At 48.5% G+C, this 24019-nt stretch overlaps 1 protein-coding gene across 10 annotated transcripts in view; it reads right to left on the bottom strand.

Annotated features, from left to right (window-relative positions):
• Positions 1–24019, bottom strand: part of KDM2B (lysine demethylase 2B) — a 118719-nt gene that overhangs the window by 81610 nt on the left and 13090 nt on the right. For 8 of the 10 annotated variants that reach the window (XM_086347619.1, XM_086347616.1, XM_086347618.1 and 5 more), the window contains 2 exons: positions 12282–12460; positions 11977–12083 (listed from right to left, as the gene is read on the bottom strand). In XM_086347619.1, coding sequence (XP_086203745.1) covers positions 11977–12083; positions 12282–12460 — 286 coding nt within the window. Of the gene's footprint in view, positions 1–1344; positions 1477–11976; positions 12084–12281; positions 12461–24019 lie in introns of those variants that run through there. The other 2 variants (XM_086347621.1, XM_086347623.1) reach the window with 2 other exon arrangements.

The raw sequence follows: 24019 nt of genomic DNA, 5'->3' as shown, positions 1-24019 counted from the left end.
CACATCCTAGCACCTCCAGAGGCCCGCACACACATGCTTACCCCACTGACCTCTTTTCCCCGCTGCACTTTGCTTTTCCACGGTTTTGGGAAGAGGGGAGGAATGGGGCGGGGACGGGCAGGGAGGAACCTGCAGCTTAAGAGGAGATAATGGGGTGGAGGGGAGGAGGGGGGCGTGGGGCAGAGCTGGTTAGGAAGCTGGAGGGTTCCAGGTGGCCCCTCCCTCTGGTTGCCTTTTGCACCTCACATTCAGGTGGACCCGGGGCTGTCGGCAGTATGCAGGCGGCGTGCCCCGCGTCCCTCCTCCGGATAGGCTGGAAGGAGCCTTAACCATGTGTCTGCAGGAGGCTGACAAATCAGAAGGCCTTCCCGCACATCAGAGCCCCGCTGCCTAGCAACCCCATCGGAGGGGTGTAGTTGACAGCGCAGGACGCAGCCCAGTCACGAAGACAGGCGCGGGCTGCGGTGCTGGCGCTGAGGCTGTTAAAGTCCCAGCTCCGGCTCCGGCTCCGGCTCCACACCCCGCTGCCTCCTCCCTGACCACCCAGCCAGGTCCCTAGCCGAAGGCCTGGGTGTTTCTCATCTCTCCAAGGAACTCAAGGGGCAGGGGGGTGCTGAAGCCCCCACCCCACCCCCACCCCACCCCCACCCCCATGGACCACACCGGCCTGAAGCACCACTTCAAAATATTAGTCCTCATTTTCCTAAAACCATCTCTTCTTTTTTTAATCTAACCTTGATTTCCACCTCCTCCAGGCCCCTGGCAGAACACAGTCTAGGAAAAACAATTTAAGTGTTCGTGGGATGGAGCAAGGCGAGATGCTTCCTTTGGCCTGCAGCTGGACACTCTCCCCGGTGCCCAAAGCAGAAAAAAGAGTAGTTTTGGCTCTTGGGCCCCAGACCCAAGCCTGCCTGGTCAAACAGGTCACCCACCTCAACCTGCCCATCTCCAGCCTCAGCCCCAACCTCCCTGGCAAGTGTGGAAAGGGAATCCCTTCAAGCTGCGGCTGCTGCGTGCAAGGGAAAGTTCTCCAAGTTGAGCTGGCGTCTGTTCTACCCTCCCAGTCACCCTCCAGCATCCTCTGAGGCCCCTCGGAGCTCCGGGGAGCCACTTCCAGACCAGCCTCTCCTGGAGAGGTCCCTCCTCCCAGGTCCCTCATTTCCAGGCGTCCAGGACCGACCGGTCCCTCCTGCCGGGCAATTGCATGCTTTAGGGCAGCCAGGGGAGCTGGGAGAGGGCCGCTTTGGTCCCGGTGGCTGCAGCCTTCGCCCCGCCATGCTCATCCCACGTCTCCCCCCTCACTCCCGCTTCTGGCTCTCTCTGGCGTGACGCCTTTGCACTGACCTCTAACAGCTTCCTCTTCCAAAGCACACCGCAGTCACATGGGCACCCCGGCTCGGTGCCACGGCCGCTAAGCTCTCACGGCGGCCGGCCAGCCAGCCTTGGTTCCGCCTGGGCCGCGGCCGCCCCCTGCCCGGAAAGCCGCGCCCCCCACCCCCCACCCCCACCCCCGCACCGGCGCGGGTGGTTTTCTGTGAGGACACCTTCCAAGTTGGCGGCTGAATATCAGGCGCCCCCAAGCCTTTGGGGGGGCTCCCGCCTCCCAAGGCTCGGGCTGGTTGGGGAGGAGCCTGGAAGGTGGGGGCGCTGCACCTGCAGCACTAACTTTGGGGCACTGCCTGGCGTCTGGGGAGGCGGGGCAACCCCACCCCGCCCTTTTCCCTCCAACTTGGCGAAACTCCCCCGGCAGCCCAGGGGGCGTCCCCTCGGGCAAAGGTCTGGTACGCGGCGGAGGCGGGGGGGTGCCTGGAAAGCTGGCACCGGGTGATGGGGCTGGAGGCGATGAGCGCGCGCCCGCGTGCACACACTCTACACACTTACACGCAGCCCCGGGAGACACAAAGAGCCGCTCCGCGACGCCGGCCGTTCGGCCCGCGGGCAGGAGGCGACCCACACCCCGCCCCAGCGCGCCCCGAAGGAGTGGGGGCTCCCGGGCAGCCTGGGGCCCGCAGGGCGCCACGCAGGGACGCCCGCCCAGCCCCGCCCGCGGTTACCCTCGGCGGTGCGGCTCCCGGGTGTCCCCTTGGGCGGCGGAAGCTGGACGCTCGCCCGGCCCCCGCGACCAGAGCCGAGCACCCTCCACGGTGCTGCCAGGCCCCGGTCGAGGACCGCGGAGCCCTCGCTTGCTGGCTTCCTTCCTTTCTCGGGGAGCTGGGCGCAGCCTGCACTCATCCCCGCGCTGAAACTGAACACCCGCGCGGCACGGCGGCCGCCAGGGAGGCGGAGGGAGGCCGCGGCGGTGACAAGGAAGCGCGCCAGACCAGCGCCAGGGGACGCCGCCGCCGCCCACGGCCGCCCCCTCACCCCGGCTGGGTGGGGGCACCAGGATAGCTCTCCCCACCTCTGTTCTACTGGCAGGCGCACGGGGACTCCCACACACATGTTTTCAGGGAGTGTGGATGCTATCCTGCTGTTGAAGGCGACGACCCAACAAAATTAGCTTCCTGAAACGCACCCATCGGGGCAAAGCTATAGGAAGGGCCAGTGCCAGCAGGTGGAGGGCTTGTCAGATCCCGGGTGTGGCAGCCCAGGGACCAGGGACTCTGCTCTGGCCTTAAAACACACTCCAGTATGACCTTGGACAATAACTTCCCCTCTCTCAGCAGGATACTTGTCCTGAGGGCAGGGAGGTGACCTGAAGTTCATTTGCAATCTAAGATGCTCTTGCAGCCCTGTCCCTTATCTGCTCCCTTAGTAGCTCGGTAACCCCACATCATAGAACTCCTGTAGAAATTCACTGAGATAGAGACTTTGATGATGAATCCAACCTTCACAACAACCCTGTAAGGTCATTCCCAGGATTGTACCCATTTTACAGGTGAGAAAGCAGAGAGGCTCACCCTGATCACTAACCTTGAAGTGAGGTACTTATCCAAACAGCCTCAGAGTTTCTCAGCCATTCTCCCCACATCTCCCTGGTAAATCCCAAGACTCACAAACAGCAGAGTCTGCAGGTTACAGCCAAACCTCAGACACTAACTGAAGGAACTGTTGTTTAGTCACTAAATCTTTTTTTGTGACCCCGTGGGCTGTAGACAGCCAGGTTCCTCTGTCCATGGGATTTCCCAGGCAAGAATACCAGAATGGAGTCTCCTGCAGGTGGATTTTTTTAATCACTGAGCCACCAGGGAACCCCTAAAAGAGTTAGCCCAGCTCAAATCAGAAGTCCCCTCCATCCCAGGCAGGCTCATCAGGACAACAGCCCACTTTTCATCCCACCCTTCCCGCCCTCCTCCCAAACTACAAAAAGGGCAGGAGATGGTAGTATGCTGGCTGCAGGGACAGAAATCAAACTTCTCCTTTCTTTAGCCAAGTCCCATTCTCCAGGCTACCAACCATTCTTAATGAATAGGTTCCAATTATCAGCTGCTCATAATAATAGCTGTTTACTGGTATGATAACATTTTACCCTCTAAACAACCCAATAATCCCCATTTTAGGGAAGTGAACACTGAGCCATTTCAAGGTGGTCAATCCCCTGTCCCAGGGTGCTGCTTTGTGTTGTCATTTACAGGATGGCTCATGCATTGGAACCTCCCTGATGGCCTGCTGTGAAGTTAAACTGTAAACGCCCTAGAAAGGGTTGAATTTTTTACCTTATGAATACTTTGCCTATTTAAAAGAAAAGACAGTCATGACAATGATTATCCCTGACCTTGAATCTGAACACCAGTCATTGAGTTAAATGATCTAAGAGAGGAGAAGGCCCTGACAACAGGATCAAGCTGTCCACATGGGAGACATATTACCTTTTTTTTTTAATTTTGTATTTTGGCCGCATCACCAGCATACAGGACGGTTCCCTGACCAGAGATTGAACTGAGGCCTTCGCAGGGAAAGCACCCAATCCTAACCACTAGGCCACCAGGGAACTTCCCCATATTACTTTTAAAGTCACAAATGCCTCAGCTACTTGAGAGGAGGGACCATACCAGATTCATCCATGTAAATGCAGCACCCAGCAACAGCCCTATAATTATTCTAATCAGCTATGTGAACTGGACCAAATCGTTCCCTGCCTCTGGAACTCAGCATCCCATTTGTTAAACTACTCAGGGCCCTCTAACTCATGGCCCTCACAGATCAAACCAGGCTCTGAACTGATTTGGTTTGGCCAGCACTGGTTTTTTGTTTTTTTTTAAAGGCTTTTTTTTTTAAACGTTGCCTCTCTGGTTATCCAGAAGCAGCTCCTACTGACTTACGCTCAGCTGCTACATCCATACTGCATTGAACGACTGTGAATTTCAGCTTCCATTTATCTTACGGATGTGACAGCTGGACCATAAAGAAGGCTGAGGGCCAAAGAATTGATGCTTTCGAATTGTAGTAATGGAGAAGACTCTTGAGAGTCCCGTGGACTGCAAGGAGATCAAACCAGTCAATCCTAAAGGAAATCAACCCTGACTATTCACTGGAAGGACTGATGCTGAAGCTCCAATACTTTGGCCACCTGATGCAAAGAGCCGACTCATTGGAAAAGACCCTGTGCTGGGAAAGATTGAGGGCAGAAGGGGGCAATAGAGGATGAGATGGTTGGATGGCATCACCGACTCAATGGACATGAGTTTGAGCAAAATCCGGTATGCTGCAGTTCACAGGGTTGCAAATAGTCCCATACAACTTAGCGACTGGACAACAACAAAAGTAACCTGCTTCCTATATTTTTGAGATTTGTGTGCTAAGTATAAAACACAGCACCTGGGTCCATACATGGCACTACAGGAAAGGACAGTTTTCTTTGCTCTTCTTTTTGAGGTACAAGGGAAAACCCAGGAATCCAGAGGCCTGGGTCCAGGACATGGCCTGTGTGTGACAGCAGCAGCGTCTCCGTGTCAATTTCTCTGTGTGATATATTACACAGGGGAAATCATTTACGATGCCAGCAAACATGACTGATGAGAGTGAGAAGGTAAATATGGGTTGTAGAGATGCCTTATGTAAATATGAGGGAGGGTAGATTAGAAAGCAGTGGATGCCAGGATTCCGATGGCAGCTGCAGCCTCTGCGTCTCTATACATGAGACCACATGGACAAAAACATTTTATCCCAACTACATTTCACATCCATTGTAGGCTCCATCTTCCCTTTAGCATGGCAGGGATGCAGGGCAGGGATCACAGGATCCCCGTTTTGTAGACGGAAGTGAAGATCCAGACTTCCCTGGTGGTCCAGTGGCTGAGACTCCATGCTCTGAATGCAGGGGGCCCAGGTTCAATCCCTGGTCAAGGAACTAGACTCTACATGCCACAACTATGAGTTCATACGCCACAATTTAAAAAAATCCTGCCTGCCACAGCTCAGACCTTGGACAACCAAATAGATAAATAATTTATTTAAAAAAAAAAAAAAAGGAGATGAAACACTTGCATAGGTACAGGGAGTAGCAGAGGCAGCCCCAAAACTTGGTCTTTCCAGTGCCTGTCTTCATCCTGTTTCACCTTTGTACCCTCATATTATTCCTTTATTCTTCCTGCCACTTCCAGAAAATGTGGTCAATTTTCAATTTGTGGGGAGCCAAGTGTATGCTTTATATGGGATCCCGTTTAGGCTGGGCTTCTAAGCTCTTTTGGTACATGGTATATCTCCAATACACCAGCAAACCTCATTTCTGCAAGCCTGGAGTGTGAGCAGGTGAGAAGGGAAACGACTTGCCCATTTCTTTCTGAAATGCGTTAAAATATCCTACAGTCCTAAGTGGAAAACGTGTGCCCATGTCACAGACCTAGGAGATTACTGTAGAAGTTATAAAACACGTCCAAAAAGTCTCTGAGTGCTCCCCTACCCCTTCCAGAGGCAGAGCCAAATTCCCCTCCCTTGAGCGTGGGCTGGATTTAGTGACTTGTTTTTAACTAACTAGAATAATGCAGAAGTAAATAGTATGTCAGGTTTCCCACATGGCACTGGTGGTAAAGAACCCCCCTGCCAATGCAGGAGACACAGGAGACGTGGGTTCGATTCCTGGGTTGGGAAGATACCCGGGAGGAGGAAATGGCTATCTACTCCAGCATTCTTGCCTGGAAAATTCCACAGACAGAGGAGCCGGGCAGGCTATAGTCCATAGCATCACAAAGAGTCGGAAATGAATGAAGGGACTTAGCATGATCGAAAAAGTATGTGACTTCCAAAATTAGGTTATAAAAGGCACTGTAGCTTCCTCCTGTTCTCTCTCAAACCACTCCTGATGGAGGGTAGGAAGCTGCCACATCTTGAGGACACTCAAGCAGCCTTACAGAGAGGCCCACGTAGTGAAGAATTGAGGCCCACGCCTAAGCTGGTTTTTTGTTTGTTTTTTTTTTGCCATACCCCATGGCTTGTGGGATCTTAGTTCCCCGACCTGGGATGGAACCTAGGCCCTTGGCAGTGAAAGTGCAGAGGCTTAACCACTGGACCATCAGGGAATCCCCCAGGTCTAAGTTTTAACCCAAGTGTAAGCAAGACTTTGAGCCATAATTACCCACCTGAGTCACACCTGCCCTTCAGAAGCTGTGAGCTGATGCTACTAAGATATACATTTTTTAAGTTGTTAAGTTTAAAGTGTAATGTAGCAATAAACAACTAACAGGGATACTTCCAAGTCATTGTCACTGTTTGTACAACGGTAAGGAATTTCCCAAGACAAATAATTCTGTACAAATTGTTTCTACAGGACAGCGATGGGGGTGGGGAGGATGTGGCAGAAATAAGATGGTGCAGCTGATATTCAGTCCACCCTGTCATCACCTTTTCCCTTTATCCTGCTAATGACACTTATCATTTCTTAATATATATTATAACTTAGGATAATATAATAATTTAGGGTAAATTATAATATAATTTAGAGCTTCCCTAATGGCTCAGACAGTAAAGAATCTGCCTGCAATGTAGGAGACCCAGGTTCGATCCCTGGGTCCGGAAGATCCCCTGGAGAAGGGAATGGCAACCCACTCCAGTATTCTTGCCTGGAGAATTCCATGGACACAGGAGCCAGGCAGGCTACATACAATCCATGGGGTTACAAAGAGTAAGACACAACTGAGCAACTAACACATACACACACACACACACACACATAATATAATTTATCCTGGCCTGTCTCTTCTCCCATCCAGAATACAAGCTCTGTGAGAAGAGGGACTCTGTTTATTTATTCACTGCAGTCTACCAACTACTTAATGTCTTGCATGTAATACACAGCAAATGCAAGAGGTAATTAATAACTAGTATAAATATATATATACACACTAGTTATTTATATTTTGGCTGCACCATGCGGCTTGTGGGATCTTAGTTCCCCCACTAGGGATCCAGTGGGAGCCACAGTAGTGAAAGCACCAAGTCCCAAACACTAGACCACCAGAGAATTCCCACACTAGTATACCCTTTACACATATTCTGTCTCCCACAACGTTGCAACTACCCTCTTGACAACTGTCTCCACCCCTTCCTTGCCTGAAATTCCTGAACAAAAATCCATTAAAATTCCTTACCTCCTCACCACGATCAAAGGGCATAAACCCTGGAACCAGGGAGGAAGCAGGCATGGCTTGGTAACCCTCCTCTCGCCCCGCTGCAAACCCTCGGTTCAGGTGACCCTTCCTGTTTCCACTCTCCAGGCACCTCCAGCATGAAAACTCTGGTTTCTAGAATGTGTCATTTTAATTAAATTCCAAAGAACAATTCTATGATCCCAGAGGACTTCATCATCATGGGATTTTTTACCTTGTTTATTAACTGAAATTAGCATTTGTTTCAGCCGAACAAACGTACTACTTCCAAGGTGACAATTTCCTTCCTAACAAGCTTCAAATCCTATAACAAGTTCTAGGCCACTGACAGGGTTTGTAAATTTATTTGCCACATGATCCAACCAATATGTCCAAGACATGTGGTTCTAGAAAATTGTGGGTGACTCTTTTTTTGGTAACTAGATAGAACTCTCAGTGTATTAACAGAGCTTCCTATTTAAAGGAATCTTTCAATAAAGTGAAGAATACACTGACTATCTCAGACAGGCGAGGTAGACATTACTTAATTGAAATCTGTCACCCAAGGCTGTCTATTTCACCTTCCTAAATACATGTCCCATTTGTGCTCTGCTCTCCCCTAACCCTGCCCCATTACCCATCCTCAGGTAGATGATGCAATGGCTGCTCTATCAGTCTGCCCCCACACCTCCTTCAATCCACACTGCAGCTGCAGAATTTGCAGAATGCAAATCTGAACACATCCCTCTCTGCTTAAAATCTCCAAGGTTTCTGGGGACTTCCCTGGTGGTCCAATGGTTAAGACTCTGCTCTTCCAATGCAGGGGGTGTGGGTTCAATCCCTGGCTGGGAAACTAAGATGCCACATGCCGAGTAATCAAAATATATATATATATATTTTTGTAATTCAAGAGATTTCTGATTGCTCTTAGGAGAAATACAGACCCCCATGGCAATCCACTCCAGTATTCTTGCCTGGAGAACCCCATGGATAGAGGAGCCTGGCAGGCTACATCCCATCGGGTCACAGAGTCAGACAACTGAAATGACTTAGCACGCACACTAGCTTTATGACTCTCCTCAAAAAATTGTACATTCTTTAATTAAAAAAATGCCTTAATGATAAAAAACGCTGACCATCATCTGAGCCTTCAGCAAGTCATATGGTAACATCAAAGATCACTTATCACAGATCACTACAATAAATAAAATAATAATGAAAATATTTGTAGTACTATAAGAATTATCAAAACGTGACAAAGACATGAAGTGAGCAGATGCTCTTGGAAAAATGGAACCTGTAGACTTTGATTGACATAGAGTTGCCACAAAACTTCAATTTGTAAAAAAAAGAGAAAGAAAATAACAAAAAACCGCTATTGGCAAAGCTCAGTAAAAAGGAGGTATCTCCTGTATCATGAATATTAATTATAAGTTCTCTTTTTCTGAAGTTTTTTAGCCCTCCCGCCCCAACCCCCCCCCTTTTTTTTTAATATTCCAGGCTTTCCTCATATAGTTGTTGATCCTTGGCTGTCTATTCAGTTAGATGTTAAAAAAATGATTACAAGCTGGGATTGTAGGCTGGGTTTTGTTAGTGGGCCTTACTAATTATAAGCTACCTTTTTCATTGAGAGAGCCCTGTATATCAGTATCTGTAACTATTTTCTCTTGAGACCATGCAGTTTCTTCATGGAAGGAGACCCACTGAAGAAACAGACTTACTCCTGCCCCGTGTCTGATAATATTCTCACCTGGCCTTCCTGTGAGCCTAGTGTTCCTCCTCAGGCAAGAGCATCCCCCCTCTACAGGCTGATGCACTCCCAAGGGGTGAAACAAAATCTTACTCTTTGTATGTGTAAAGTACACAATATATATACACAAACAGATACATGGTATCTTGGTGACATTAAATTTTGGGAGGTGGGCAATTAGGACAAAGATGTGTTTAGAAGGGAAATGTCTTTAAAAATAAAAAAGGCTCCTTAGGAGGATAATCGGAGAAGGCAATGGCACCCCACTCCAGTACTCTTGCCTGGAAAATCCCATGGAGGGAAGAGCCTGGTGGGCTGCAGTCCATGGGGTCGTGAAGAGTCAGACATGACTAAGCAACTTCACTTTCACTTTTCACTTTCATGCATTGGAGAAGGAAATGGCAACCCACTCCAGTGTTCTTGCCTGGAGAATCCCAGGGACGGGGGAGCCTGGTGGGCTGCTGTCTATGGGGTCGCACAGAGTCGGACACGACTGAAGTGACTTAGCAGCAGCAGCATGACTCCTGTCAGCCTGGCCCACCCTTCATCCTGCACCACTGACCCTCCCTTGCTCTGCTCCACTCCTACTGGCCTTTTTGGCAAGTCCTTCAGCCCCACCCTCTTCCCAGCCCTCCCCACCACCCCAGGCTCTGTACACAGTCAGAAAAGCTCTTCCAAGGTCTCTTCACTTAAATAATTCCTCTTCCCTTCAGACCAAGGTGGCTTGCCCTGCCCTCCAGGACCTGATGAATCCCCTGGTACAAGCTCTATAACTCCAGAGGTCTCTGCCTTGTGGCCTCATCACAACTGCAAACTTCCATTTGTTTCTCTGATCATTGGATTAATAGGTCTCCTGCATAGACCATAAGCTCCATGAGGGCAGGGAGCTTACACGGTTTTCTCCCCATTGTATTCTCAGTGCCCAGCACCAATCAGTTGTTCAATATATAGGTGGAATCAATCAATCGATCAATCAAAGAGAGCCAGGATCTACCTCTAATCTGAGTCCCACACTTGTTCCTCAAGCTCCGCCTCTGTGATTCCATCAAGGCCCTTGGCACTTGCCTACCTCCATCCCTCCCCACTTCCCTCCCATCTCCTCTGTCCTTTAAATCCCATGTCAAATATCCCCTCTGACAGGATTTTCTGAGGCCAGCAGCCAAAAAAGATTCCTCTTTTCCCCATTTCCCTTCTGGGAACCTGTTTCTCTCTGCCTAGGATGAAAGCTGGCTTCCCTGGTGGCTCAGATGGTAAAGAAACTGCCTGCAATGCAGGAGACCTGGGTTCGATCCCTGGGTTGGGAAGATCCCCTGGAGGAGGGAATGGCAACCCACTCCAGTATTCTTGCCTGGAGAATTCCATGGACTAAAGAGCCTGGCAGGCTACAGTCCATGGAGTCACAAAGAGTCAGACACGACTAACATACACACACAGGATGAGAGCTGTACCTTGCCCTCGCGTTAATGGCCCGTTGTTCTCCAGAAGGTAGGGGCTTTTAGACCTGTTTCTCTATTACTTCCCTGTCCCAGGGTCTCCATAAATTTTGCTGCAATTGCATCGAAACAGAACAGAATTGAAAACCCTCCTACCAACCCCACCTTGAGCCCAGTCTTTCCCTTCAAGGCAGCCCAGATCCAATGGGTATTAAGAAGCATCAGCTTTGAGAGGAGAAAAAATGCCTGAGAAGTAATTAAACAGAGAGAGAGCTTGAAAGCAAAACGTTGGGAAGCCCAGGGCCAGCGTGCTGGCCTCCCTTACAAAGCCTGGCACGGAGTTTGCATTCAATATGCACTGAATGAAGGGCTGAGTGAATGAGAAGTTCACAGCCTTTAAGCTCCTGGGGGCACTCCTGGCAGCAGGGCTCGGCAGAGAGATGCTAATGGATTCAGAGCCACCAGAGCCAACTCTTCTAGGAAGCACAGAGCAACTGCCTGGCCTGCGAGCATCTCATTCTCATTTTAAAGATAGAAACAGAGGGCCTGAGATGGCAGGAGCCCCAAGGTGACTTCGTCATCCCAAGGGTCCTCCACTCAAATCCTAGAACACGGAGGTGCTCGCAGCCACCTCTGCCCATGTTAAATAATTGGTCTCAGGACTTGCTGGTCACGCTGCCTGTAGTGATGTCCCCATAATTAGATGTGGCCAACCTTTCCAGCACAGCACCAACCTCCCCCTTAGAGGACACTGTCTCTCTAAGGAGTGTCTGGTGAGGAAGTGGCCCCTGGCTTTATTCAGAGAAGGTTCTTCTCTATCAGAGGTGCCTGGTCTCAGCAACAGGAAGCAAAAGAATACCAGACCCCTATCCAGCCCTCGGCAAAAGCAAAGTGTCCACGGTGGGTCCCTAGAAAATCCACTCCTAAGACACATTGTCACTTGGAGGGAGTAGTAGAATGTTTGACAAGCACGCACACACGTACACACACACATATGCACAGAGAGATGGTTTCCATTACTCCTCCTCCTCTTCAGATCACATCCCCCTGGGCAGGGCTGGCAGGAAGGCCCAAGAACCATCTGGATGAAGAATCCAGACCCAGAGCAGAATGCAGAGCCAACCTGCCCACACTCAGGACCCCCAGCACTCACATCCCAGCAGCACCCCAAAGAGCTGCGGCCTCAGCCCAGGCTCATTTCCAGCCCTCACCCCCTACAAGGCTGAGAGTCACCCACTCCCAGCTCCCGCCACCAGGCAGCCAGTCTTACTTCTTCACTTTCGGGTACTTCATCTCTGCAATGGCATTCGTGGCTTCCGTCTGCTTCTCCTTCAAGTGCTGAGGCCACATGTTGTCCACCCAGTCCACCAGGTCTACCTGAAATCCAGCCAGACCACCATCAGCGCTTCCTGGCCCCATGTACCCTTAAGTTGGACCCCATCACTGCCTCAACCCTCCTCCTCCTCATGCTCCCAAATCCCTCCTGCCCTCCCCCGACAGGCAGGTGCAGGCTGGCCTCAGGCAAGGAGAGGAGGGGGAAGGGACTGGGGAGGGGAACCACAGCTGGGGACCTACCACGGTGGGACGCTTGACTAAGTGCTCCAGCTTGGTGTGGCTGAACTCAAGGCTGATGACGTTGTACAGCTTGTCCCGCTGGGCCTCGGGCGTCTCGTAGTACCGTACGAACTGGGACATGCTCATCTCCGTGCCTTTCTGGGTGTTCACGTCCATCACGTCCACCAGCCGTCGGCTACCTGGGGACAGAATCCACAGGCTGGTGGCTCCAGCCAGCTAGAGTTCCAGATCCTACGTGGGAGGCCCCGCAAAACAAAACCTGCCCCTAACCCAGCATCCAGAATATGCCTCATCCTACAACCCTACACCTTGTCTGCTCAATGACGTCATCCCATCAGTGTTCCTCACTGAATCACTCTCCAATCTTAAAAAGAATCCCTCTTCAATCGATCTGTTTCCCTCCGCAACTAACTTACCCCAAAAGCTCAGTTATTGAGCAGCAGAGCTGGGATTTGAAGCCAATTCCATCTAATGCCGGCACCAAGGTTCTTAACCCCCAACCTTGGCCCCTGCCCCCTGCAATACTGAATCTTGATCACATGCTAAGGCTGAAAAATGATCCCCGCCTTCAGAGGCCAGCTCCTCGCCCCATAGATCCCAGGAAGCCTTGGAGAAGCGCTTTGGTTTTGAGTCAGGAGTGCAAATCCACCAGGGGGCATCCCTGAACTTTGCAGGAAACTCTGGCCAAGCTCTGGATAGTGCCGGCTCCTTCCTTACCAGGGCTCCTGGAACAGGTGGGCTCTGCTCAGCTTTTCTGGAAAGCCCACCTGGCAGAGAACCTGCCGTTAGTGTGGGGAGGGGAAAAGAACAGCCGCCCCCACACCAAGCTCTCCCCACTTTCTGGCCCGCCTCCAGCCTCCCCCTGCCTCTCCTCCCTCACTTTGCTCAGGGTCCCATCCGCAAAGCCCCCTGGGGAAGGAGATTCACTGGGCAGGTAGGTGATGGGACTCACAGCCCTACAGGCTGGAGCAAGTGGCATTAAAGGCCTGGAGCTAGCTGCCCCATCAGTACAATATAGTGGTTATGCTGGGGAACTCCCTGGCAGTCCAGTGGTTAAGAATCCACCTTGCAATTGCAAGGGATGCAGGTTCAATCCCTGGTTGGGGAACTAAGATCCCACATGCCAAGGAGCAACTAAGCCCACAAGGCAACTACTGAACCCATGGACAACTAGAGAATCTGTGCTGCAAGGAAAGATCATGCATGATGTAATGAATATCCCCCATTCTGTAACTAAGACATGATGCATTAGAGACTCGATGCATTAAAAAAGATTAAAAATAAATTTTATATATATATATATGGTAGTTAAGCTTCCCTGGTGGCTCAAATGGTAAATAATCTGTCTGCTATGTGGAGACTTGGGTTTGATCCCTGATCCTTGGGTTGGGAAGATCCCCTGGAGAAGGGAACAGCTACCCATTCCAATCTCTGGCCTGGAGAAATCCATGGACAGAGAAGCCTGGTAGGCTACAGCCCGTGGGGTCCCAAAGAGTCGGACATGACTGACTGACTTTCACTCATTAAGCTAAGACTTTGTGGGTTTGAATTCCAGCTGGCCCTCAGGCCTCTTAGCATCTCAGAGTAGCATTTTCCCCATCTATAACCTGGTAGCCAGCCTATGGTGTTGTCATATGATTTAAATGAGCTAATGTACATGAAAGACTTCTGAGAAGTGCCTGCAAGTAGGAAGTGTTAGCTAATTGGGCAATTTCATTTATAATCACAGGTGGAACCACTATATTTAAAATAGACAACAAGGACCTACTGGGTAGCACAAGAAATTCTGCTCAATATTCTGTAATAACCTAAATGGGAGAAGAATTTGAAGAAGAACAGATACTTGTGTATGTACAACTGAATCACTCTGCTGTACACCTGCAGCTAACACAACATTTTAATCAACTACATGTGCTTGCTCAGTCACTACAGTCACGTCCAGCTCTTTGTGACCCAATGGACCATAGCCTTCCAGGACCCTCTGTCCATGGGATGCCATATCTTCCTCCAGGGGGATGTTTCCCACTCAACTACACTCTAATAAAAAATTTAAAAACAATTTTTTTTTAAATATATATAATTACAGGTAGAGAAAGTGAGGTGGTGGGAAATCAGAGTCAGTTAAATCTCTGCCAGTCAGTCTAAAAGGATGGCTAATGGAGAGGGGTCATAGGTATGAGGGGTAATGAAAATGTTCTAAAATTGACTGTGGTGATGATTGCACAAACTCTGTGGACAGACAACAAACCATTGAACTGTACACTTTAAATAGGTGAATTGTATGGTATGTGAATTATAACTCAGTAAAGATATTATTAAACAAAAACATTCAGACACTAAATGACCAACAAAGTTGATTTTTCTACAATTATCTTTTTTCTTCCAAAAGTCTTCTATCCACTTAAAACACACATCATAAAAAATACAGAGGGACTTCTCTGGTGGCCCAATAGTTAACAACCCGCCTGCCAATTGCATGGCACGTGGGTTCAGTCCCTGGTCCAGGAAGATCCCACAGGCCTGGGAACAACTAAGCCCATGGACCATAACTACTGAAGTCCGGGTATTCTAGAGCGGGTGTTCTGCAACAAGAGAAGCCACCACAATGAGAAGCCCCAGCACTGATACTAGAGAAAACCAGGGCACAACAACAAAGACCCAGTGTAGCCAAAAATAAATACATTTTTTCTTTTAAATATAGGGACTTCCCTTGTGGTCCAGTGTTTAGGGCTCTGCTCTTTCCCTGCAGCAGGCCAGGGTTCCTAGTTGGGGAACTAAGATCCCACAGATGGCAACTAAGGGTTCACATGCCGGCACCCAAAGATTCCGCGTGCAGCAAGCACGCATGCTGCAACTAAGATCAGACACAGCCAAATAAATATAGTAACAAATAAACAATAAATAAGTATTTTAAAAATAGTGACTAAAGAAATAAACAAATGTTGAGTGTCATTCTTCTTGCTGTCCAGCATTTAACCTATTACTTCACATATAAATGACAGCTGAACTGAAGAAACAACCTGGGGGTATCCAGAGGCAGATAAGAGTAACCCTCTTTGCACTGGGCAAAATGCCCCACACACCCCTCCCTCCCAGCCTAAAAAACATCAATAAGTATTGAGCAGTCCAGAGCCCCACCTCTACAGACAACCATCACTGAACAAGAAGGATACCCATGGGAAAGGCCTGCTTTTTACTTTTTTGAGCACTAACCAGGCTTTTGAACTGTGGTGCCAGAGAAGACTCTTGGGAGTCCCTTGGACTGCAAAGAGATCAAACCAGGCAATCCTAAAGGAAATCAACCTGACTATTCATTGGAAGGACTGATGCTGAAGCTGAAGCTCTAATACTTTGGCCACCTAATAAAAAGAACTGACTCATTAGAAAAGATCCTGATGCTAGGAGAGACAGATGGCAGGAGAAGAAGGGGACAGCAGAAGATGAGATGGTTGGATGGCATCACCGACTCAATGGACATGAGTTTGAGCAAGTTCCTAGAGACGGTGAAGGACAGGGAAGCCTGGAGTGCTGCAGTCCATGGGATTACAAAGAGTCAGACACGACTGAATGAACAACAACAAACCAGGTTTCCAGAACCCCCTCTCCCCAACACAATCCCCAGGGCTTCTGTGCATCCTCACTCCACTCTGATCCTTCCCGGGTGCAGGTCCCCTGTTGACCCACCTCGATCTGCCCCACCCTCAGCGGAAAAGGTAAGTCCGGACTCTGAAGTGGTTAGAACTGCCAGGGGCAGCTGGGGCGGAGGGTCGCCGGAGGGAAGAGGCCCTAGGGTGGGAGGCCAATGGACTGTATCTGGAGCGGTTCTAAGAATAGCGTCCTCAGTGTTCAGGGAACGCCGTCCGGCTCCCCAAGGTGTCCCGCAAGCCGCAGCGGGTGGGTGGGAGGAGACGAAGTAGGAATACAGGGAGGAGCAAAGATAGTTCTTCTGGATGCCCAGGCTCTATAAACCCCCAGGGAAACATGGGTGTACCAGTAACCGGATTCAATCCCGCTGCGTTCCAGCCCGCAGGCGGGGATGAGAGATGCAGGAACCTCAGAATACGTCCTGGGGAGGCGAAAGGATACTGAGTGAAGTGACTATAAGCTTAGGAGTCTGACACAGCTGAGATAAAGGCCAGCTCGAAGCAAGCTGCAGAGGAGGGTAAGTTTTTCTCCATAGACGTATTCCAGACAATAAAGGGCAAAGGAGGACTACTGGTGGTCCAATGGAGGGGCCCCAGGGTCCCATTGCACGGGTCGGGGGTGATCCCTGGTTGGGGAACTAAGGTCACGCAAGCGCTACAGCACCGCTAAAATAAAATAATATAAAATGACGGAGATAGACGTCAACAGATGCTAACAGCAGGAAGAGAGATGGAGGAGAGAGGGAGAAGCAAGAACTAACATGCCCCTCCTGACGGATCTATGAAGCAAAAAAAAATGAATGAACTAATTACGAATGAGCGAGACAGGCTCTGAGTCTGATCAAGCATCTATTAATTCGGCCAACTGCCAATTTACAGAAATTCCTCTGTCCCTGGGGATTCTCCAGGCAAGAATACTGGAATGGGTTGCCATCCCCTCCTCCAGGAGATCTTCCCAATCCAGGGATCGAACCCAGGTCTCCCGGTCCTCTGAGCCACCAGCAAAGCCCAAGAACACTGGAGTGGGTAGCTTATCCCTTCTCCAGAGGCTCTTCCCGACCAGGAATCGAAACGGGGTCTCCTGCATTGCAGGTGGATTCTTTACCAGCTGAGTTACCAGGGACGCCTGCAGAAAAGCTACTCCAAGGCTGAGTCCAAGTAATGAAAAATTCTATAGCTCAAACAATCCAACTTCTTCAGATTGGAAAGAGATCGAGGAAGAGCCCAGAGGTTATAAAAGAGTTAAAAGATACCTCAACCAATCACAATGCAAAACCCTTATTTACATTGACTCATGAAACTGTTTAAAAAAGAAAGTAACATTTGTGCCATATAGGAAACAACTGGAAATTTGAACAAACGATAGGATATTTACTCATTTTAAGGAATTTTAAAAACTTTTAGCTTTTAAAAAACAAACAAAAAAATTCCTTAGTAATTAAGCTTCCTAGTTTTTAAAAGACTAGGTGTGAGAGAGCACTCCGTGGCCCTGAAGACTTGTCTTCTGCTTCAACAGTGTTGGGATGGAAAAAACCCAGGAACACCCCTTCTTCCAGCCTCCCACCACCCTCCAACCTTTTTTCCGGTTACAACTTAGGAACCAGCCACTCAACTACCCCTGATCTCCAGGACCAGCCAACAACATTTTTAAAGAATGGATTGTTGAGTATATTTAATTGGGGGGAGGGTGGACTGCATTAGGTGACATGTAGGATCTTAGTTCCCTGACCAGGGATTAAACTGTACCCCCTGTCGTGGAAGCAGAGTCTTAACGACTCGACCACCAGGGAAGTCCCAGCCAACAGCATTTTTTTTATCTTAGCTCTTTATACCCATCAATCATGAGCTCTCAGATTCGTCAGAATTATTCTACCACAGCGGAGGGTGCCGTCCACCACCTGGGGAACATGCATCTGCAGGCCTCCTATACCTACCTCTCTCTGGGATTCTATTTCGACCACAATAATATGCCAGGGCGTGGCTCAGGAGGGCATGGGCCACCTTTCCCAGAATTGGCAGAGAAGCTCAAGGGCACCAAACATTACTTGAAAATGCAAAACCAGTGCGGTGTCCACATCCTCTTACAGAATGTGCAGAAGCCATCCCAAGATGAGTGGGGTAAAAGCCAGGATGCTGTGGAAGCTGCCATTCTCATGGGGAAGAAACAGAGCCATGCCCTTTGGATCTGCGTGCCCTGGGTTCTGGCTTCATAGACACCACCACCTCTGTGACTACCTGCAGAGCCAAATGCCCCTCCTCTAGACCTCAGTTGCCTCATATGTAAAGACAGGAAGAAGTTGATCTTTGTATTTTTTTCATTGCCACAAGATTCTTCCTTCAAACAGATGCTTTGACGAGAGCCAACTACATAAATAAAAACAAGCAGCTCAGGCTGAAGTGGGTAGGGAGAAGGCACTCAGAATTCAGAACTGGATTCCAGGGATTTTCCTTTGAAAACCACTGGGTTAGGTCATTTTTAGGTCCTCTTCCAGGGCTGACACACAGATTTTTAGCCTAGTTTTTTTGTTGGTGGTGCCCATTTTAAATTTTTCTCTTTTATTTTTAATTTTTATTTTTTGGCTATACCGCATAGCATGTGGGATCTTAATTCCCTGACCAGGGATCAAACCCGTGACCCCTACAGTGAAAGGGCAGAATCTTAACCCCCAGACCTCCCGGGAATTCTCTAGTCTAGTTCTTTTTTTTTTTTTCTTAATTAAGTTTATTTATTCTTAATTGATGGATAATTGCTTTACAATATTGCGTTGGTTTCTGCCATACATCAACATGAATCAACCACAGGTAAACCTATATCCCCTCCCTCTTGAACCTCCCTCCCCATCCTAGCCTAGTTCTTACTTAGATCATATCCCTTAAATGTTAACTGAGGGGGGGAGGGGCTAAAAAAAAAAAAAAAAAATGTTAACTGAGGGACTTCCCTGGTGGCCCAGTAGTTAAGAGTCCGCCTTTCTATGTGGAGGATTCGGGTTAGATCCCTGGTCGGGGAACTAAGATCCCACATGTCTTGGGGCAGCTAAGCCCTTAAACCACAACTAGAAAGAACCCCAAGCACTGCAATGGGTGACACGTGCACCACAGCTAAGACCTGACACAGACAAAAATAAATTAAAAAAAATTTTTTTAATGTGAACTAAGGGGAGTAGGAGGAAGAGGGAAGAGATGGAGAGGCTTGCCCGAGGGGTCACTGGGGACACTTGAGGCCTGCCAGTCCCTTCCAGTCTGAGCTGGGAGATTAAGCGCCTGGACTTCGTCTTCTCAGGTTCCCAGGCTGGTCTGCCACTGGTGGCAAAGGGGAGCTGGACCTAAGTGCCAGGTCTCCGAGCTGGAAGCTGAGCCCTGGGGAGGAGGCAAGTGGCACAGCTCAGTGCTGAGAAGGGAATGTGGCAGTCCAAGCTCTGCGGAGCACCCCGCGGGAGCGGGTAACAGGGACAAGGTGCCTTTTGGAGCCTGCAAGGGATCCACAGCACTAGAACCCAGGCCCCTGAGGCCAAGGGGTTACAGAAGAAATTTTCCATGTCGGCGTGGTGCTGGAGTTCCTAAGTAGGCCAACAGTTCAGCAACCCCTCTGCTTCTCTCTCTCCTTGCTCCCTCCTCCCTCCTCCTCCTCCCTCCCAGTCTCACTGGTTCTCTGTGCTCACAGGCTTCACCCACATCCAACAAATTCCAGCTGCAGAAATTAATCCGTGGCCCTATGGCCCTTGCTTTGAAGGCTCCATCAGTCAGTTCCAAGAGCCATGGGCTCGAAGCTGGGAGTAAGCTGTGGAAAGTCACCTTGAAGGCTAATGTAAAGCAGGCACGGGCACTGACCCCAACTCCCCCTGAGCCCACTCTTCAGAGAGTACATGCAAGTGTCTTGAATCATAGTTCTGGAACCTTCTCTATCATCCTCAAGTTTCTGGTTTGTTATTCTGCTCCTTGGGAGTATTCCCTCATCCATCTCACAAGGCAGTGTTTATTAGCAAGAGCACCAGTCATTGTTCAAATCCTGCTCCTCTGTTTCCCAGCAGTGAGGCCTTAAGTAAATCCCTGACCCTCTCTGGCTTCAGTTGCCTCACCTGCAAAGTGGGATAATAGGACCTGCCTAGTGGCCCAACAAAATTACTGGAAGCACTTTTTAAGCCTAAAAGCAGGGGTTCTAGTAAGGATGCTGTCCCAAATTGAAGATGCAAGGGTACAGGAAAGAGAGAGCCCAGGGCTGAATCATTGCACAACTTGGGAAACCGGATCAGTTTTCCTCTTTGTGAAATAAGAGGATGCTCTCAAAGGTCCACAGGCTTTCCCTAAGCACCAATATCTTCTGACTTCCTCACCTTTGCACCTTTTAAGATGATTCCCAAGACAGATCCCGTGCCAGGTTGTCCTCTGTGCCCTGGGCTCAGGACTCTGAGCCTTGGGACTTTGCTGGTGGTCCAGTGGCTAAGATTCTACGATTCCAACACAGGGGGCCCAGTTTCCATCTTTGGTCAGGGAACTAGATCCTACATGCCACAACTAAGAGTTCACATGCCACAGCTAAGACTCGGAGCAGCCAAATAAATAAAAATAAATATTTTTTAAAAACACTCTGACCCTCAGAGAGAGGGGCATAAGAAGATACCAAACAGACTAACAAACCAGAGTTGAAACCAATCAGGCAAGAAAATCCAAAAGACACCCAGCCAACAACAACAAAGAACTCAGGATGAGGAGACACTGAGTACCATGCAGAAATTAACAGGACAGCTCTGCGGTCAGACAAATATGGGCACAAAGCTCAGCTCTTCCACACTCTAGCTATTTGACTGTGGACAAGTCACTCTGAGCCTCAGTTTTGCCATCTATAAAATGGGGGTAGTAATAAATAGGATTTCGTGTGATCAGACAAAAAGCTATAGTAAAGATCCTTGGCTTACAACAAGGTCTCAGTGAACAACAGTTAATGCAGACAGTGAGCAGAAGCAAACACAGTTTCCCTATGCCCCTAGCATCAAGAGTTTGATTTTAGGGACGTCCCCTGGCTATCCAGTGGTTGGGACTCTGTGCTTCCACTGCAGGGGGCCTGGGTTTGATCCCTAGTTGGGGAACTAAGACCCCACATGCCATGCAGTGGAGCCAAAAAAAAAAAATGATTTTGATTTTAGGGGGAAATGGAAACAGAACAAATCAATGAGGCGGGTGTTTCTCTTGGAAAGAAAGCATACCTGAGAACACAACTGAACCCCTCTGGAACCCTCCTCACTTGGGATCCTCAGCACTCCTGGCCTCATGCACCTTCCCCCCTCGTGGCACTTCTATCTGTCTTGCCAGCCCTACCTGTCTGTCCAGCCTTAATGTCACTCCTGAGCTCGAATTCAATGTGGCCAGAACTGAACTCATCTACACCCTAACCTGAATCGATGTTTCCTCTTGGGTTCTGTTACAAGCATCATTTCCCAATTGCTGACATTCAAACCTACATTTGAATCTGATGTGCCATCTGCTTGGGCAACTCGCAAGTAACTTCTCTCCAGGTTTCAGTTTTTCCCTCCTGTGAAATGGGAAAGCAAGACTACAAGAATTCTAAAAAGTCGTCCAGGATTTTAAATACTTTCAATTTTTATTTTACTGTTATTATTATTTTTTTTTTTTGACCACACCACACAGCCTGTAGGGTCTTAGTTCCCTAACAAGGAATTGAACGAGGGTCCCAGGCAGTGGAAGCAAGGAGTCCTAACCACTGGACCACCAGGGAAATCCCTAAAGTCTATGCTTTTAAACCAACTTTAAAAAGGTCTACACATACCCTAGATCCTGTGCTTTGCAACAAGAGAAGCCACCAAATGAAAATCTCAAGAACCAAAACTAGAGAACAGTCCCTGCTCACCACAAGTAGAAAAAGTCCGTGCACAGCAATGAAGACCCAGTACAGTGAAAAATAAATTAATTAAATAAAATAAATAATAAACAAAAAATTTTTTTAACTTCTAGGAAAGGTGGAGGGATAAATTAGGAGTATTCGATTAATAAACTACTATACATAAAATAGTAAGCAAAAAGGATTTATTGCATAACAGAGAAAACTATATCCAATATCTTCTAATAACCTATAAATGGAAAATAATGTGAAAAGATATGTATATGAAACACTTTGCTATATACATGAAACTAATACAATATTTTAAGTCAACTTTACTTCAAGTTAAAAAATTAATGATTAGTTGGGAATTTCCTGGCAGTCCAGCAGTTAGGACTCGGTGCTTCCACTACAAGGGCACAGAGTCCACCCCAGATAGGGGAAGTGAGATCCAGCATGCTGCACACACACACACACACGCACACACACACATGCACACGCACACACACACACACAATAAAAATAAGGTCTGAGGACAAATCAGCCACCTTTGATTTCTAGAGTAAAAATGTAGTCTCCCTAAACACAGTCAGTCGAGAGTAGAGCTAGGGCCAGACACAACAAAGACATCCAGTAAATTTGTGAGTGAAGGAGGAGTGGAGGAGGGTGAGGGTAGAGTAGGAAGTCATAAAGCAAAAGCATGGGCTTGGGGTACCTCCCTGGAGGTCTCCCCACTCCCAATGCAGGGGGCCCAGCCAGGTTCCATTCCTTGTCAAGGAACTAGATCCCACCCACTGCAACTAAGACCTGGCACAGCCAAATGAATAAATATTTTTTAAAAAGCATTAGTTTGAGAAATACCCTGGACTGGGTTCGGATCCTGTCTCCACTGCCCACTAGCTGTGAGACTCGGATCCCCCACCCAGAAAAGTGAACAACAGCACTTAATTTCCATTATTAGTGAGGACAAAATGAGGTCACACGGTAAACATACAGTAAAAGAGGTGCTGCTGCTGCTAAGTCACTGCAGTAGTGTCTGACCCTGTGCGACCCCACAGACAGCAGCCCACCAGGCTCCTCTGTATTACTCTAATGGTGTGAACAAATAAATACTGAATGAAGTGATCTGTCATGAGATTTTTTTTAAGAAAAACGGCCAAAGGAAGCATTGGTTGGCTTGGGTACCCTCATTAGAGAGAAATACAATGAAGAGACAATACGCAAATCTCCCCATAGCCATGGGCCCTCCTATCTTCGGTGACATAAGTCCAGACAAGGAGTGGAGAGCCTGCACTTTCTGGGTACATGTTCTCAAGGGGTTTAAAGCATCTTCAGAGACAACAAAAGAAATCTCTTCCCCACTCTCCCTATCCCCGCAACTCCTAAACCATAGATGTGAAAATACCCCAGTCTTCTTACATGAACTATTCAGAACAGCGATCCTGGGAGTGGGAGACACAGATTAGAGCATCAAACAGATTCAGACAACTGCAGTCACCTGTTTCCCAACAAAGTAACCTGATTCAGTGCCATGGAGAAAAGAGTGATTTTTCAATAATGATACTGGATCAACTGGATATCTATATTCAGTTCAGTTCAGTTGTTCAGTCGTGTCTGATTCTTTGCGACCCCATGAACTGCAGCACTCCAAGCCTCCCTGTCCATCACCAACTCCCGGAGTCCACCCAAACCCATGTCCATTGAATCGGTGATGCCATCCAACCATCTCATCCTCTGTCGTCCCCTTCTCCTCCTGTCCTCAATCTTTCCCAACATCAGGGTCTTTTCAAATGAGTCAGCTCTTCGCATCAGGTGGCCAAAGGATTGGAGTTTCAGCTTCAACATATCGGGGGGGAAAAAAGATCTTGACCCCACCTCATACCAAACACAAAAATCAACTCCAGATGGACTACATGTAAGCATTGAAACAATAAAACTTTTGGAGAAAAACATATGAATATCTTCGGGACCTTGCACTATGCAAAATTTTCTTAATTTGAAAAGACACAATGTGAACTTTTGGACTAGGAAGAGCTAAATGGTCTATGTTAAATTAAAACTGCCTGTTCATTCAAAGACATCTCTTTTTAAAATTTATTCTTAATTGAAGGATAACTGCGTTACAACATTGTGTTGGTTTCTGCCATACATGAGCATGAATCAGCCATAGGTACACATATGTCCCCTCCCTCTCAGACATCTTTAAGAGGACAACAGGGCAACCCAAAAAGTAGGAAACTAACTAACATGCAGAATACAGA

This window comes from Bos grunniens, chromosome 17 (assembly GCF_055505025.1).
Source record: "Bos grunniens cultivar Pamir isolate PY7600 chromosome 17, Bosgru_T2T1.0, whole genome shotgun sequence".
NCBI classification, from domain to species: domain Eukaryota; kingdom Metazoa; phylum Chordata; class Mammalia; order Artiodactyla; family Bovidae; genus Bos; species Bos grunniens.
Note: the sequence above shows the minus strand (reverse complement) of the source record. Positions and strands in the feature narration are given on the sequence as shown.